Genomic DNA, 17,805 nt, shown 5'->3' with positions numbered 1-17,805 from the left:
GCCCGGGGCCACCCGCCACCCCAGGGCTGGAACACTGGGCCAGGCCAGCGCTGCCTCCATTTCAAAGCCAAGGGAAGGAGCGTGGGCTTTCAGCTGGGAACAACTTGTGAAGTTTTGCTGGGCCCATAGGAATCACAGAATCCCAGAATGTCAGGGGTTGAAGGGCCCTGGAAAGCTCATCCAGTGCAATCCCCCCATGGAGCAGGAACACCCAGCTGAGGTTCCACAGGAAGGTGTCCAGGCGGGTTTGAATGTCTGCAGAGAAGGAGACTCCACAGCCTCCCTGGGCAGCCTGGGCCAGGCTCTGCCACCCTCACCAGGAAGAAGTTTCTTCTCATATTTAAGTGGAACCTCTTGTGTTCCAGTTCGAACCCATTGCCCTTTGTCCTACCATTGGTTGTCACCGAGAAGAGCCTGGCTCCATCCTCCTGACACTCACCCTTTAGATATCTGTAAACGTGAATGAGGTCACCCCTCAGTCTCCTCTTCTCCAGCTCCAGAGCCCCAGCTCCCTCAGCCTTTCCTCACACGGGAGATGCTCCGCTCCCTTCAGCATCTTTGTTGCCCTGCGCTGGACTCTCTCCAGCAGTTCCCTGTCCTTCTGGAACGATGGCTGAAAAACTGCTCATACACAGTGACTTTCCCTCAGTCAACAGCCACAGCAGCCAACAGATCAGACCATGGGACACGGGAAATGGCGGAGGCTCCGTGCAGCGTGGGGACGCCTGACGCCCGTGAGGTGTCTTGTGCACCCTGCCCAGAAATAACTGCTGATTGCACTGTAAGGAACGCTTAATGAAGAACTGTTGTTTTTACGTAACTGAGGACCTGGCGCCTGACCCCAGCAGGGGGGAAGGACCGAAAGACATCGGACTATGAATCCTTAATGTAAAACAGTTTCTTCCCAGAATATATAGTGATACCTGTATACATACTGATACCTCTATTTACAAGTTAATTTAGGTGGAAGGACCAAGAGACATTGGACTATGAATCCTTAATGTAAAACACAGTCTCTTCCCAGAATATATACTGATACCTGTATTTTCAAGTTAATTTAGGGGGGAGGGTATTGTATGTAAACTGAGTCAAGTGTTGGGATAGTCTGCAAACCCTGAAGTACCCAATCAATGGGGAACAGGGGAGGGAAATTGCAGCCGGGATTTTGGGAGAATATAAGCAGGGGCTTTTTGCCCTATTAGGTGTGCCTGCCTTTAGGTAGAACACCTGGTCTCGCAAAATCGCTATTAAAATATGCTTTGCTGAGAGATCCTGTGCTGGGCCTATTATATTTGCAAAATAATTGTTTCCTACAGCACAAAAAAATATATATATATTTTCTTTTTGCTTTTTGCACACTCGGGGCCTTCCTGCGTGCGCTGCGCAGGCCACACCTCCCGCTCTTTTAACGTTATTGTTCATTTCGGTGCCAGCCGTGTGAGCGCCGCCCGCCCCGCCCCCTCCGGTGGCCACGCCTTGTCCCCACCCCCGAGCGGCGCCCGCCAATGGGACCGCGCGCTGCCGGTGACGCCACGCGAGGAGCCCGCCCCCCCGCCGTGTGCGCGCGGCCCGTTTAAGGCGGGTCGGTTTCTGTTTCGCTCCGCGGGGTCTCCGCGGCCGCCGCCATTATGGAGCCGCAGCCCGACAGCCTGGAGGGGTGGGTGGCCGTGCGTGACACCGCCTTCGCCGAGCCCCAGCCGCCGCGGCTCCGCTTCCTTGTGGCCTGGAACGGCGTGGAGGGCGCGTTCGCCGTGACCTGCCACGGCCGGGCGGAGGCGCAGGGCCCGCAGAGCTGGGCCGGCCTCTTCTCCGCGCCGGCCCTGCGCGGCGTCCACCGGCAGCTGTCGGCCGTGTGCCCGCGCCTGGAGCCCGCGTTCCCCGCGCTGCCACCCACGCTGCCCGGCGCGGCCGCGGCCGGCGGGCTGTGGGCCGTGCTGTTCCCCGGCGGCGCGGCACTGGGCGAGGCCGAGGTGCAGGAGCTGTGCCGGGAGCTGGAGCGCTACCTGGGCTGGGCCCTGGAGCTCTGCGGCGGCCGGGTGGTGCTGGACGCGCTCTTCGCCGACGACCGGCACCACGACGACGAGTACTTCGAGAGCCTGCACGAGCTCCGCGCCAAGGCCCTGCGCGGCCACCTGGCCCGGGCCAAGGAGGCCCTGCGGCGGGTACGGGCCCCGGGGCCGGGCGGGGGGACGGAGCGGGGCCTGTCCGAGGGAGCGCAGCGGCCCGGGGCTGCCCCTGAGGGGCCGGGGTGGGGGTGCCGCCCCTGTTCTCCCTGCGGCCAGAGAAAGGTTCCCCTCGGTATCGGGCACCTTTTCTGTTTAGTGCTGAGCCCAGCGCGCAGGTGTGCCCGTCCGAGCCACTGCTTTGATGCCTTTTGGTCTCCTGGGAGTTGGCATATGTGAGGCTGGTGGCCTCTGCAGCGAGAGCTGCAGTCACTCGGGTCAGGCTCGTGTTTGGGTAACGTCAGCAAGGGTGACCAAGTCACTAATATCTTGTTCAAAGTATTGCCCGGTGCTCAGACGAGTGCTTACACCAACGCTTTTTTGATCGTCTGGAAATAGCCAAGTCAACTTCAAGTACTGAGTATCGTCAGCCTTTGTAAGCCCTACTTTATTAAGTGGGGAGTAAGCCAGCTCTGGGTGGGCAGGCAGTATAAGGCGTTGGGGTGCTTACTTAAGCTGCAAGCGCTCCTACAAAAACACATTGCTAAAAATATCCAGCACTCTTGTGCAACGGGTGGAATGGTAACTGAAGGGGAGAGTACAATCGTGCTCTAATTTCCTGAGCTCCATATGAAGGTCTTGGACTGCCTCATTGCAGAGATACCTATAACTGGGGGATTCTCAGTCAAGTTTTTATTAAAACCGAACTTTGCCATGGACCTATAACAAATGGGTGTGTTGTATTCAGAGAAATTGCGTTATGCTCTTTAAGTGTCAAATTCTGGCCTAATGATTATATTAGTCCTTTCTCCCTGTAGTACTGTAAGTTTCTTCCTGCTGTGGCTATGTTCCTTGTGTTGCTTGCTGTTGTAGTAGGCATGACTCTAAAGGGTGGGAGGTGGTAACATGGTTGCAATTAAGACACTGTTATGTTAAGGTATCTGTAACCCTTATTTTAAGATCACCAGTGTGTTGCTGTTGTAGTTTTCTTGCAGTACCTGTTTGCAGTCTATTTCCTGGCAGAGTAAGCTGAACAGTGTTTTGTGAAAAGGATCATACTTTGGAGGAAAGACAGTTGATGTTAGCCTTCTGTTTCCTATTTCAATGTTTAACAGCTGCAACAACATCCCAGTTTTTAAAAATATGACTTTAGTTTACATGAAGTTCATGTACAGTTTTGTCAACAAAAGCTAGAGTTTCCATAACAGACCATAACAGTTCATGGCCCAGTTAGAAATGTTCCGGACACCATGCTCTTTTGTGAGCAGCACAAGCACGTATGCCCATGGGGCAGTTTGGGGTTTGGTGGTTAAATGTAACTCAGTGCCACTTATTCTGCTATTTCCAACTGTATTTTAGATATGGCTAAACATGCTATAGAGTGGTGGTGTATTCACAGGCCTAACAGGGACATAAATTGATTAGATTGCAGTTTAGACCAAGTTATGTAAGATTCAGGAAATACAACCTACCCCTTCTGGCAGTGAGCTAGCCCTAAGTATCAGAGCATCCTCCTTATCTTTTTCTATTCATGTTGTTCTCAAATACTTCAGAATGAATTTCCTGGCCCAGAGGATGAAGAATGCAGGAGATACCAGTACAAGATGGATGAGAGTACTATTGTGTAAACAATTATTTTCCTGTGTGTGTTCAAAAACAATGGGAAAAATCTAACAACAATACTGTTACAAGAACCAGATGAGTCATTTGGGCTAATTGTGATCCAGAATTTTATGAAAATAATCACTTTGTGTAAAAGCAAGGCTTTTACTTCAAAACAGACAAAATGTCACACCCTGACACCCCCCAGAAACACCCCAAACCCTTGTAATGAGTCATTTTTCTCATGAGTTGACCTTAAAGTTTCACTAATACTTCTCCTCTACTCACTGCTCCAGGAGCAGCATGGCCCTCACTACTTGCTTTGAGTATGGAAACCAGAAAGTGAACAATTGTGTTTCTATTTGGTTTCAATAGTGAGGGGAAAGCAGACTGTTAAATTGCTGCAGGTGGGCCCCTCAGGACTGTGTCTGAGCTACCATGAGCTGCTGGAGAAGCCTCAGGGGCCACAGAAGTTCTGGGCCTGTCAGAAATGTTGCTGTTCAGGTCCTCTTGTTCCAGGCCTGAAGTGAGAATGGGTGTGAAATGCTCTTGAACTCACTTTTACAGATTTTCCCTGGAGAAATGTCTCCACAACTGTGAACTTTGCTCCTGCTGTCTTACTCAGACTCAGCTGGCAAGAGCAAAGGTGATGATTTAATTTCAGTCCTTTTCAGTTGCAACACAATCAAGCTTATGTTTTTAATGCTTTTTGTTGTTTTAGCACTGAACACCCCCTGTGCCCTCCTCACAGAGCTGTTGAGCAAACACTGCCCTGCCAGGAAGGCCTGTGCTGCTCTGAGCTCAGTTCCCTCAGCTGCCTCGCTCTATCCTGGCAGGTGGGGTGCACCATTGCTTCTGCTACCTGCTGGCAAAGAAAAACCTCTGAAGCTTTGATTGGTGCCAGTAAACAAGTGCAATTGAGGGGAAGTTTCCACACAAGCAAATAAGGAGCTTAAATGAGGAGCAGTATATAAGAAGGGTGGTCATTCAGTGGAAGAATTACTTGTTAAAAAGTGTAACATCACTAGAAGTGAGATTAGAATAAACTGTTATAAATGTTACCAATTTTAAAGGGACTTAGCTGCAGGGTATATCAGAAGTAGGAATCTGTTTCTGAGTTCTTATCTTTAAATGGCAAGTTGATTTTTCTGTGCCTGAAGTCAGAAATTCTAGATCCAGAAAATCGTTTTGTATTAGCAGCCATTTAGTAATTGTGGAAGCAATGCAAGAGCTAGTCCTTCCAGTATACTGACTTCCCCAGTTTCCCATTTGTGTTTTTAAAAAGCAGCAACTAAGTAATTTGTACACAGCTCTTAGAATTTCTGTGGTGGAAGCCCTAGGCATGATTTTCCTTGCTGTTTCCCAATGCAATATGCAGCAATTAGTGCCTTTACCAGTGTGGTGTGAATGATATTTGCAGTTAGGTGCAGTGGGAAGTCTTGCCTGTTCATCAGATGACAAAAGGCAGGTCTTTTCCACCAAAGCTCATCAGCAGTCAGCACACCTGAATGCAAAGCAGTCAAGTCTGATTTACCTTTTATCCCACTAGGTTCTTCAGCAGCATAAAAATGCTGACACAATGGTGGCTTTGATGAAGGTTTATGAAGAAGAAGATGAAGCTTATCAGGATTTGGTCACCATGGCAACACAATTCTACCAGTATTTACTGCAGCCCTTCAGAGATATGCGAGAGCTGGCGACACTGTACAAACTGGAAATCCTGGTAGGTCTGCCTTCCCAGGGTGAAAGGCCAAGTTAGATAGTAGGGCATCAGCTGCCCTCAGAGCAGTTTAGGCTCAAATCACTTAACATTCCCTGCCTCTGTCTTTACCTACTTTTTTCCCCTGCCAAGTCACCAAACATGAGTTAGTGCAGAACCACTCTTGGAGGATCTCGGGGTCCAGTGTCCCACTTTTCCTCTGTTCTGAGGAATTTAAAGGAAAATGTTCCCAGGCTCCAGCTGTCTGTGGTTTACTCTCGGGTAGGCTGAATTTATAGAGATCTAAGTAGCCATCGCTGTGCCACCATCAGTGGGATGGGTTTGTGACACTGAGAATGCCATCCCCCTGCAATGCCGATGCACCAGATAGCTCAGTTGTGGCGGTAGAACAGAAGGCAGAGGAGACCTTACCACACAAAGCAGTTTTCTATTGCTGCTGCAAGCTTCTAGAAGTATGGATTAAAACATCAGTTGTCACTCCATGTAATTTTATGTGCATCTTAAACTGGAAGCACATCCTGAAAGTTAAGATGCCCCTGGAAAAGACAGCCATCTACTGTTTTGATTTTTCCTTAAATAGTCAGTTAAAATTAAGATGAGCTGTTCTCCAAAAGAGCCGAACAGTTTTAAGGTTAGACTAAGGTTCTTAGATACTGAAGGTATAAATCTGTGAAGATAAAATATCTAGTATGCTGTACTGAAAATTAAAGTGACAATTGGAATGGCTGAAACAGTTTGTTTCTGTATTAAAAAACAAACACCACCAAAAAACAACCCCAAAGGCTGTTTAGGCTCATTTGAAGTCAAATTCTTTAAATAAAAAAAAAAATATTAATACTAGTTTTGTATCCAGATACACTTTGTGGACTTGAAAATACTCTCTTCTGTTTCTTTATATCCGTGTTCCTGTGTGAAAGAACTGCCAAACTGGAGAACCTGACAGTGCAATGTGCTGTCAACACGTGGGGAAAAATAGAAGAGAACATTGCACATAGAAGAGTGGTTTTGAGTTACTTTTAGTAACAAGTGAAAACACTTGTGTTGAACATTATTTTTAAGATTACGGTTTAAAAATATTTTAAGAAATAAATTAATCCAAAGTTATATGTGAAGTCATGATTGGGGAGCAAAGGTTGGGAGCTGGCCCAGAGAATGAGGAACAGGGCAATACACAGGCATGAGTGTGACAGGTGAGGGGAAGGTCACGTTTGCCCCCATGCTCTGCTGTGCTTGGAATGTCTCTAAGTATAGCATGATGCAGGCTGCACCGCTCTGGTGACCAGTTGGTAACTGCGAATTTTGTCTCCTTGCAGAAGTCTTTGCAGTATGATAATTTGGGGCCTAAAAGAGTAGCAGCTTTGCAGAAAGATGCTGAAGAATGGACTAAGCGAGCTGAAAATGCTGTGTGCTCCATTCAGGATATCACTGTGAACTACTTCAAGGAAACTGTGAAGGCTCTGGCAGGTAATCGGAATGATTTACGCAAAAGGTTGTGTAAATACTTAACTTAGGGGACTGAGAACTCTTCTTATCACCTTTGCTGGTGTCTCTCTGCAGACCCTGAGGTTAGAATGAGTGTCCAACTTAAGAAAGAAGCAATTTATTCACTTCAGATTTCTATCTTTTAACTGATTTGGTTTACAACTTGCATTTGGCTCACACACAAACATTATCAAGACCTGAGATTTATGGCTGCAAACCTTGGAACAAAAACCATGCACACTTCTAATGCTTGATATACAAACCTCAAGGATTTCAGCAGGTGAACTGAGTAGGCTGTTGTGTAACTGTTAAAGCATGTTTCCATGGTACAATGATGTATTTTACTTACCTATATAAAATCATAAATTCAACCTTTTAGTCCTGTAATTTCTAAAGAAGCTTCAGAAATTGTTTAATAGCATCAGCATTTTTAGTACTGCAGCTATAGTAGAAACAGACAGGGACAGTTAGTACACTGCATTTCTCGTGTCTTATTGTAATGTTTTAATCTGTAGCAATGCACAAACAGATGGAACAAGATCAGGAAAGATTTGGTAAAACCACCTGGGCATCGGCCCTGCCACGACTAGAAAATCTGAAATGTATGTTGACTAAAGAAACCCTTCAGCATCTGAGAGCGAGAGAGTTGTGCCTGAAACAGAGGAGAACTGGCATTCGGAAAAATGTAAGACCTTGGAGAGCCTCCTTTCCTGTCACTGTTCTGTGAGGGGCTGATCAAACCTACCTAAGTGGTCATGAGAGTCAACTTTAAAAGTCTTTGTCTATGAAACAGCTTAGGTTTTCAACATGGTTTTAAGTTGCAGAAAAATGCTTGTCTCCAGTTTTTTAAAATTGCTTCTGCACATACGATGACACTTAACAAAGGTTGAGATACGTGCTTTTAAACAGTTCCAAGTGTCATATTAGCATTTGTGATATTAACTTTTGAAATCGTTAGTTTTAGGGAGATAAAGACCAGATATTATTTTCATAGGATGGTGCAAAATAAAGATATTTAATTTTAATCTTCTCATCTTCTTGATTTGATACCATCCAACTGCTGCTAGGAGTACCTGATATTTATTTTCCAAGAGTAGCATACTGCACCATATATCATTGTTCTGGGAGCAGTATTATTTGTGCAGATTATATTCAAATCTTTTCTGGTAGGCTTATGGTAAATTTACAGTTCAGGTTAACAAGGATCTCTGCTCCTCTGAGTTTCTGCTCCGAGCCATTTCTAGTATTTTGTTTCCATACCAAAGCACATTCGTGGGTCCTAGTTAGGCCAGGCTCTGTGTAGGTATTTGTGCATCTGTGCGTGTTTCATGTGTGCATATTTTATTATTAATGCTTTTTATTTTCTATTTGGGGCTATGCAGTTGGAGAACCTCAGCGAACAAGAAGAGAACCTGACTCTAGTGGAGGAGCTGGAAATACAATATTATGAAACGCAGCTGGAATTATATAATGTACAGCTGGAAGTATTGAAACATGAAGAGCTGCTGCTTATTGTACAGTTGGACACTTTAAGGAGACAGATTAAAGGTAAGAATAAACAAATATTCAAGCATGTATCCAGAACACAGGAGTGATGTAGCCTGTTCTTTTTTCACTTTAAAAAGAAGAATGATTATCACTGCTCAGGGCTTGATAATAGAAAGCGTCATTGGAAAACATTGATGCCATGGCACCATCTCATATTTTGTCTTCTGACTAATTAGACACTAATTTGATAACACAAGTTTTTTAAAAAGTCACATTGATAGGTCATCTTGACAACTGTGATATGTGCACGCGCTGGTTTAGCGTACGGAATAACTCATACTGAAAATATCTAACTGCTCTCGTAGTTACCAGATCTATGCGTGGAAACTCTGGATATTATGACCTGCTGAAATGGGTCTTGAAATTCATCACAAATCTGTTGTAATTTAACATTACAAATACATCCTGTAATGAAAAAAAAAGAGGTGATTATAGCTGAATGGTACTTGAGTACTGCTGTATTCCAGTTTAAGTGTCTCTGTGTAACATGTTTATGACCAAATTAGATACCAGTCTTGTTTATGCTTATTTGTGCTTTTGAATCCTCTGTTACTGTGTACGCTGTGAAGTAAACATTGCTTCTGCTTGTTGCATAATTAAAACCTGGTAAATAGTAAAATAAGTCACCCAGTGTTGATCAGAGCAGTCCTCAGTTTTCCAGGAAAACTCTAGTTGGTGAAGGTAGGAGTTAAAGCACAGAGAGACATTTGAAAGAGGAAGCTACATAATAACGAATGCTAAAAGCATAAATTTGATCCTGCAAAGCACCTCCCATGAGTAACATGACATGCTTGTGTAAGATTTTGAAGGACCAAGCTCTGCTCTGGAGCATTACACTTTCTAATAACTAACTCACTGCTTTCAATGGCTTCTAAAATGTCATTAGTTCTTTAAATGTTTGAATAACTGTGGCAATTTTTGGGTTTTTAAAAAAATGCCAAATGCCTTTTTAGAGAAACAGGATGAAGTTGTTTACTATGATACTTGTGAAAATCCTGAGGAGCTCAAGGTCATTGAACAGACAATGGGACAACATTACGCTAACTTGTCAGAAATGACGATGCTGAGGCAGAAGACTAAGCAGTTGGAGACAAAGCGTGGGACTGTCTGTGCGAGGAGAGCCAACCTCAGGAACAAAAAAGTAAATGCAGTCCTGGAGATGTGCATTTTCTTTAGCTGATGTCTTGACTCATGAGGGATGGACAGGAAGCAGCTAGGGAAGCTTTGGGTGGAGCGTGCAAGATGATACGTGACTTAGTGCCAAGGCCTCCAAACAGAAAGAGCGGCAATGTGATTTTAAGCCAGTTTTATACTCCACTGTGTGGTGCAAGTGCCTCTCTAGCTTATTAAGAGAGCACAAACTTACCCGGGTGACCCTGGAGGTGTTCCCCTGTCAGCTAAAGCTCAGCAGAGCCCTGCTGTGGCCAGCTGGAGCTGTACCCTGCCAGCCTTTTACAAGGCAGCTGCAGTGCAGGAGAAAACCTGCCCTGCAGTGAAGGAAGCTGCCGTGACAGGACAACCCATGCAGTGATACCTTTGAATGGGAGGGAGGGGGAAATTTAACTGCTGCAATTCTCTTTCCAGCCTCTCAGTTCTATGCAAAGGACTGTTTTCTTTTTTGTTTCCCATTCAGAGCAGAACACTAGAAAGAACACAAGTGAGGTCACAGTTGACTATCATGAACCTTCCCAGTGAGCTGAGCTTACCTGACACCAGCACAGATTGCTGGGGCAGGGAGCAGAATTTAAGCTCCAGTCTGTCTTGCCTTTTACCCCTCATTAGCCTGGACAAAGTGGGAATGACACTGGAAATGTGTTGTGAGCCGTCATCTCTTGCTCGCAACTGCTTCTTCAGCAGACACTTCCTTTGCTTCTGTTTTCTTTCATTTAATTGCTGTCTATTGGTTATACAACACTAAAGCCAAATGCCAGATGATTTGCAAATGCTTACCCAGCCATCTGGATAATTCTCCTCTGCACAGTCACAAGTAGCAACTCCCAGAGAAAATATCGAAGGCTGCAGCTTCTCTGCAGCGCTTTGTTACTAACAGAAGGTATCCCTGTTAGGTATTAATTGTGCTTCCCATACCTTTGCTTCCCTGGCTTTTGTACTTGGGAGCTGTGGCAAATAGGGGGTGGGGAGAAGTAGCTTTATATGTTTGTAATGCCCTGCTAGTTTCCCTCTTGCCTTCTTCCTCCATTCCTCATTCCCTCCAGCTGGTACCTGGGTGAAATTTCTTCAGAGCTTGTTGCTGCTTTTTTGATTTCTTTATTCTCTTTTTTTTTTTTTTCAACCTAAATGTCAGACAGAGGGATCAATTCAGATCTGGGTATGTTCCCTCTGCAGCACGAATAGCCCCATCACTAATTAGGAGAACAAGCGATCCCATTTGCTTTGGCCATGAAGGAGTCCCACAGACTTCACCTTCAGGGTCTCACATCTGCCACTGATTGAGCTTAACCATCCTTCTTGGCACAGCCAAGCCCTCGCCCTTGGTTGCTGTTTAGTGGCTTGTGCGCAGGAGTTAATGGCACAGATGGTGCACAGTAAATGTGAACTCACCAAGGGTTGTGTGAATTTTGCTGTTCTACCAGGATCAGTGTGAAGCAAGCCATCGGCAGAGACTGCAACAGGCAGAAGAGAGCAAAAAACGCTTCCAGCAGCATCACAGCATACAGATAGTGAGTACTGGGTAGCAGCCTTGAAGAATCTGGCAGCTGCTTGTTTTCACACACTAATGCTTGCTTGTGTTTTAATGCAGAAGAGAGATAAACAAAAAGAAGAGGAGAAAAAGAAGAAAGCTTGGATAAGCCAGGAACGTCAGAAAACACTGGAGAGGCTGAAAACATTCAGGGAGGCAAGTACTGCGTGCTACAGTAGTCCTAAATGGTGTCAAAACACAGCATCAGAAAGTAGCCATAGCTCCCTTGTGAGAGACAACCATTTGGATAGCCTAGAATAGGATTGTGTCTAATGAGTCAAGAGGATCAAATCCACTAATGATATAGTTTCCAGGTGCAGAACCTGTTGTAAATAATACAAGTGAGGAAATAACTTCTTAAGAAATACCTTGATATTTGTTTGAATCTGTTCAGGGTTGAATTTTCTGCTTGAATGGGTGAGTGGGACAGATCTGTATTCTGTGGCTTTTTGTCTATTTGGGGTTGATGTTTTGGCCAGTCCAACGGAGATGTGACCTCCTGCCTTATGATCTGTTTTTCAGAAGTGTCCGGCTCACGTTGTTCTGAAAACATCTCGCCCCCAGCCTTTCAGTCCCAAGCTGCCACGAAGCATCACCCAGCAGGCTGCAGTACCATCCCCTCTGCCTTCGTCGAGAGCAAGGGCAGCTCCAGAGCAGCCGAAGAGCATCCTGCTGGTAGAGGCCAAAGAATCAAAAGCTCCACCTCAGAATACCCCAGCAGATACACCTGTCCAGATTTTTGTTACTGCTGGCGACTCAGAACAACAAAAGCTCAGTGAGGGACTGGTGGTCGCTCCATCTTCCCCACCACCACCACCTCCTCCACCCCCTCTTCTTTTACCCCCTCCTCCCCCACCTCCTCCCTTACCTCTCCAGTTGAAGACACCACCAGCAATAGAGGATAAACCACTTCCCCTTAGCTCCTGTGGCCCCACGGAAAGTGCTGCACTGCACAAACAGGATGACTCGTCCAGGAGGTCTATAAATAATTGCATAGGTAAGAAGGTTCCCATCAACTAGTGTTCTTTATTATTTTTGTTTCCTGTGATTTTCTGTTCTCTCTCCTTCTGGTTCTGGACAGGAATAGTGTGCAGTCTTGCTCAAGAGAATGAAGTTCTTGGAAATCTTAGTCTAAGAAACCACATACAATAACACTGACTGTAACTCAGGATGCTAAATGAGTAACAATGGTTTGTGTATCCCGTTTGATACACTTCACTGGGTCCTGATGCTCAAACTGTGTGACTTCACGTTTTTGGGAGGTGCTGTCAAATTGGACAGGTCAATCTTTTAGAACGTATGAACGTGAATCTCTGCTGGAATCCTACGTTTATTAAGTACAGCCTTACAAGTTAGTTTAAGCCACGCTTAATCACAGCGGTATTAGTTCTGTGGAGATCTTAATTCAGGACCTGCATTTCCTATGCTGTAATAGGCAGGAAGGTATCAGAAGACGTTCCAAGGGGAGGAGGTTTATTCATGTTGTTTGGTGAGAAGCAACCTTTATTACTGTGTTTGTTCTTGTCACAATTTTGCAACTTTTGAACTGAATGTGGCATTTTGATTGAGGATTAATCACCTGTCGAGTCAGAAGACCACTGTGAGTGAATTTGTGGTTTTACTAAGGCCACACTTCAGTGTTCATGATTTATGTACTACAGAGCTATCAGTTGGGCTGCTTGCATTTCTAAGGTGTGCACATCCTGTGTCCACTTCAATTTGCTTGGTTTCTAAATAAAGGTTTCTTAAGAGAATTCATGCAGAATTCAACCAGGAGCTGAAAGGCAGTTGGATTGCTTTGGCATACAGTCTGTTACACCTCTGCTTTGTTAGCAAGATCATGCAGATGTAATTGAAGGCTGAATTTGGCCATTGAAATGGTAGTTTGAATGAGAATAGAGCTCAGCAGCCTCCCAAGGCTGTGCTGGTTACATCCTGCTAACAGGCTTATTTTTATCTCTAAAGCAAGCAGGTATTTTGACTATGTCAGGGAGACTGATCTAGGTTGGAAGGCAGCAATTTTTTATTGTCATTTTTCACAGTGGAGCTTATGCTCGAATGAAGCATGTCTTTAAATGTGGTACATTCCTTTTCCTTTTCAGACTATTCACAATACATTTAAGCAGCCTTTGTATCCCCTCAGTTAAGACGCAAACCACGGGCAGGAATACCAAGGAAAGTTCAGCATTTTCAGCACAGGCAGCTGGAGGGCTGGGACGCCGTTGAGTTCCTGTGACAAAGTGCTGTGTGTTCAGTGCACCAGTGCGTGGACTTCTCTCTGTGAGGTCCGTGGGGTAACTCCAGCACAGATACTCTTTGATTAACAACAGGAGTTGTACACCAGACTAGCCTGAGTGCACCTAGAACAGCCTTGCTAGTAGCTAGTATTTACTATTATGCCATTCACAGCCTAACACTTTTCATTATTTTTTGGATAAGAAAAAACCTTTTTTGTTTATTGGAGAGATCCGATTGATCGTTTACACCATGAAGAAGCCCAGCGTATTAATTGCTGTAATAATAATTGATAAAATTCTAATGCAGGAATTTACTGAAACAGCTTCATAAACAGGTTGGTTTTAATTACACATGTACTACTCATGTCTTTGCACATGAAAAGCCAGGAGAGGTTCATATTCTGGTCTTGATAATATTGTCTGCAATGTGTTAACATACTTTCCAAGGGGAACTTCTTTTATAATTGTTAGCCTCACTAGTCTTTACCAGGCAGCCTGTTTGATCAACGTTCTTGCTTGAAGGCTTTGCAAGACAACTTGGTGGATCTTTGCTTGATCCTTTTCTGGCATTTCAGTCTCCGAAGGCCCTACAGGATTTAGCATAACGTTCTGTGCACTGCGCATGGCAAAATTACTTCTAGCTGTGAGATACAGATGGTGGGAACCTGTGGCTGTAGGAGTCGACTGTTGTCCAGGGAAATTGCCTCCCTGTCTGGCAGACTGAAGCTGGCAATAAAGAATCCCACAGAAAGAGTAAAATCCAAATTACAGCATGTATCAAGAGAACTAGTGGAAGCTCTCTCAGCATGGTGTCCTTTACGGTATGAAGTTCAGAAACATACACCTGAGATTTAAATCGTGTTGTAAAATGGGAATTATTTTTTCAAGCCCATACAGAAAATCACTGCCTGCCCGCCTGCTTAGGGCCTGATCTGGATCCCACTGCCTTCAGTGGTGCAGTTTCAAGCCCTTCTACTCATATCCTTTCATTTTTCTCTTGGCTGAGCAAAAATGCAATTGACAGTCTCAGTGGGCATCTGAGCAAATGAACAGGAATGGTGGATTGTTTCTAATAGAGAATACAAGAGGTTGGGTTTTTTTTGGTTCAGTGAAATTTTTTTGAAAGCCCATAAAGTTGTAATGAAAAAGAAGCACCCTCCTTTGTGTATAATTCCCTCCTCAGAGCACAACCTTGTATAATTATGAACAGGCATTGGATTCTCAATTCAAGATATAAAAGCTTTAACTATTTTTTAAAAGCAGCTCCAGAGCCTGGTGTTGCAGAAGCTTGAAACAGTCTGTGCCAGAACAGACCATTCTTCCCGTCTCTAGCAAAGATGAAGAACCCTGAACGCTTGGGTAGGGTTTTATACCTCCAGGTGTGGTTGCCTTGTTCTTTCTTCTGCTAACAATAGATTTATCTGTTGCAGGTTCCATGGATGAGGTTTTGGCCTCTCTAAAACGCGGTGAAGTTCATCTTCGCAAGGTGGAACAGCCAAATCCGTATGCCTCTGTAAAAGACAACATCCTCGCTGCCATAAGGCAAGGAGTTAAACTGAGAAAAGTGAATCGGGACACTGAGAAAGATGTCAGTAAAGGATCCGCTAATGAGCTCGAGAGAAGCATTAAGGCAGCCATGCAGAGAATTAAGAACGTGTCTGCTGATTCTGAAGAAGAGGAGAACAATGAGCAGAATGCTGGAGAGTGGGACAGCTAACCAGTTGAGAGGAGCAGCTTACTGCCTGGAACAGAGCGTCTCATTTTGCACGTTTTAGAAAATCGTCCCTTTCAAAATGAAGGAACGTTGTGATTGCGTGTGTTCTCATAGTCCAAAATGCCTTGTAAAGTAAAAAAAAAATCCTATTGATCTTCTGTAGGAGCTACAGATTCTTATTTTTGCATGAGAAATCATACTCCAAATTATGATTGCATTCATAGGTATTTCCGGCTCCACTATGTAGCGTTTTCACATCTGAAGACAGCTAAAATGCTGGATTGAAACATACGTGATTTAGGTTGTTACTACACGGTAGATAATGCATTCACAACGAGGTTTAAGGAGTGAAAAACAAGCTGAAAATCTATTTTGTCAGATAAAAGTAGAGCCAAATATGTAGTGGTAGAGGCAGACCAGAAAACTCAGCATAATCTGGAGCCTTTCATTCCTGCCTCTGTTGTCCAGAAAATTCTTTAACATTTTGCTTGTCTAATACAGCTCACTCTCAAATAACTACATGGGTACTTCACTTATGTTATAAAGTGTGCACTTATGAATGGGCTGATTGGGAAAAACAGTATCAAGTTTGAAATAAACCCTGCTGTAGTAATTACTGAAACGTTTATTTTTTTAGCTGGAAGCTCAAATATAGAGAATTTTTAGATGCTATATGTTTCTCATACGTCTACATTTACAATGAACTGTTGGCATGAAAGGAGGAGCCAAAATATTGTAAATCATGTTTTCTGGGATCCGGCCCTGTAATACAGAGCTGCATTTCTCCACTGAGAACATCAATACATGTTTATAGCTGCTCTCATGAATTTAAATTACCCGATAGCCTTATTTGCAATGTGCCTGGAACCTGACTATTTAAAAATTCAGCTATATTCAATTGAGAGACTGTTTCTATTTTGGGTAGATAGTGACAAAAAACAATTTGAAGTTTCTTTTGGAGATTTACTGACCCTTAATAAAAATATATCCTGACAGAAGGAGTGAATTCAGTGTGCTGTCATTTTAGGACACTGCTGTGAGGTAAGCGTTATGTACACCACAGTACTCTGGTTTTTGATAGCAAGTGGCAGCCATACAGCAACTGCACTCCCTCGCTAACAGTATATGTAAATGCCCTTATTTTCTCAAATATTTATGAGTTGTAATTTGGTAACAGAATTGCAAATACAGTGCCTTAATTCCCTGTTTTACTGCAGAGCAGCAGATCTGTTTCATCAACACAGTAAGTATGCACGCAACAGTTTTTACGTGAGAAGCAGAAGCAGCAGCTGGGAGTTTATTTGTTATTTTACCGTTTCAGCACCTGCTGCTGTTTGGACATCAGAAAATGACTTTTTTCTTTGTCCCCTGCAATCAAACCGAGTGGAGACAAAAGCAGGAGCGGAGCAGGTGAGTTCTGACTCAACACTTGCGGGGTGCTGTCTGCAGAGAGGAGCTGGTGGGCAGGACGCACCACCCCAGAGCCCGACCTGGGTGAAACAGAGCGGGCACCAGGGGGAATTTATTTCACGTTCAGACTTGAGCATCCCCAGCACTGAACGTTTACCATAGACTGGACTGAGGACAGAGTCTGGTCCTGGAGAGTGCAGATCTCTTCCCCAAAGGTACCCTGGGTAGGGGTGCTCAGCCAGCCAAAGGAGGGCAGAGGGGGCTGGGGCTGCGAGCCGCCCTCTTACACGCTGTGCCCTTTAGCCTGCGGTTATTTAAAGCTGAACTAAAGGGCGCTGAGGCTCAGCTGCCGTCCCAGGGCTGGTACCTCCTGCCAAATGGCAGCTGAGAGTCCAAGGCAAAGCCCTTTGCTGTTCTATTACTGTGGTTAAATTCCCAGCTACAGTGCTAGGAAGTTAAATGCAGCACTTTATATTATGCAGAGAATAAGTGAGTTGCAATTTCTCCAACAAATCTTACAGCCTTTGTGTGTTTAACAGCAGCGATTTTACTCAGGAGAGGCTGGCTGAGTAACAGTGACACTGGGCAGTGATTTCTCCTACCTAGGATTTTCTGAAGCTCAGCTGGGGGCTGATCGGAGGTATTCAACAAAGCTCTCTGCATCCCAGGCTGAAAATCGTCCTGAAAAGCCCACTCAGAAACCATTTGAACCTGCTCTTTCTCCTGAAGCCCACTTCATTTGCTGGGTAGGAAATGGCCCCGGTGCCCGAGGATGATTTACCTTAGGTTGATGGGGCACTCAAGCTGTTCGCAAGTGTCAAGAGGCCTTAATCTGGATTTGAGCTCAGGCTTCAGCAACGTGCAAGGGCTGATGGACAACATGGGAGGAACCGGGGTGGTTGGCTGCAGGATGACCAGACCAGCTCTTACTGGACTACTAGATTAATATCAACCTGCAAAACTGCTGTGACAGCTTTTTGACATTTAATACCCTTCTTAAAGTATCTCACCCTGGGCTAGTAAATGAATCCCTCAATGGGAATAGTCTGCCCTGACTGCCCAGCTGCATAAATTAAGCTGGAAAAAATACAGTTGTCTGGGTTTAAAGAGTTAATAGTGCACAGATTTGTTGGAAAGCCGACTAATAACATAAAGAGATCAATGTCTATAAATCAGCATCCCTGTGGCTTGTGATCTCTCTAACTATGATGTGGGCAGTCCAGCCAGCA

General features: G+C 44.8%; 1 protein-coding gene across 1 annotated transcript; it reads left to right on the top strand.

Moving 5' to 3' along the window:
* The first annotated feature begins 1,567 nt into the window (after positions 1–1,567).
* Positions 1,568–16,164, top strand: WHAMM (WASP homolog associated with actin, golgi membranes and microtubules). The gene is made up of 10 exons (XM_065847703.2): positions 1,568–2,162; positions 5,314–5,487; positions 6,798–6,948; positions 7,482–7,651; positions 8,349–8,514; positions 9,468–9,655; positions 11,109–11,195; positions 11,276–11,371; positions 11,738–12,212; positions 14,883–16,164. The coding sequence occupies exons 1-10, from the start codon at positions 1,629–1,631 to the stop codon at positions 15,167–15,169; spliced, it is 2,328 nt and encodes a 775-aa protein (XP_065703775.2). The 5' UTR covers positions 1,568–1,628; the 3' UTR covers positions 15,170–16,164.
* The last annotated feature ends 1,641 nt before the right edge of the window (positions 16,165–17,805 follow it).

The sequence above is a fragment of the Patagioenas fasciata genome, chromosome 12, assembly GCF_037038585.1.
Source record: "Patagioenas fasciata isolate bPatFas1 chromosome 12, bPatFas1.hap1, whole genome shotgun sequence".
Lineage (NCBI taxonomy): Eukaryota > Metazoa > Chordata > Aves > Columbiformes > Columbidae > Patagioenas > Patagioenas fasciata.
This window is presented reverse-complemented; position numbering and strand designations above follow the sequence as displayed.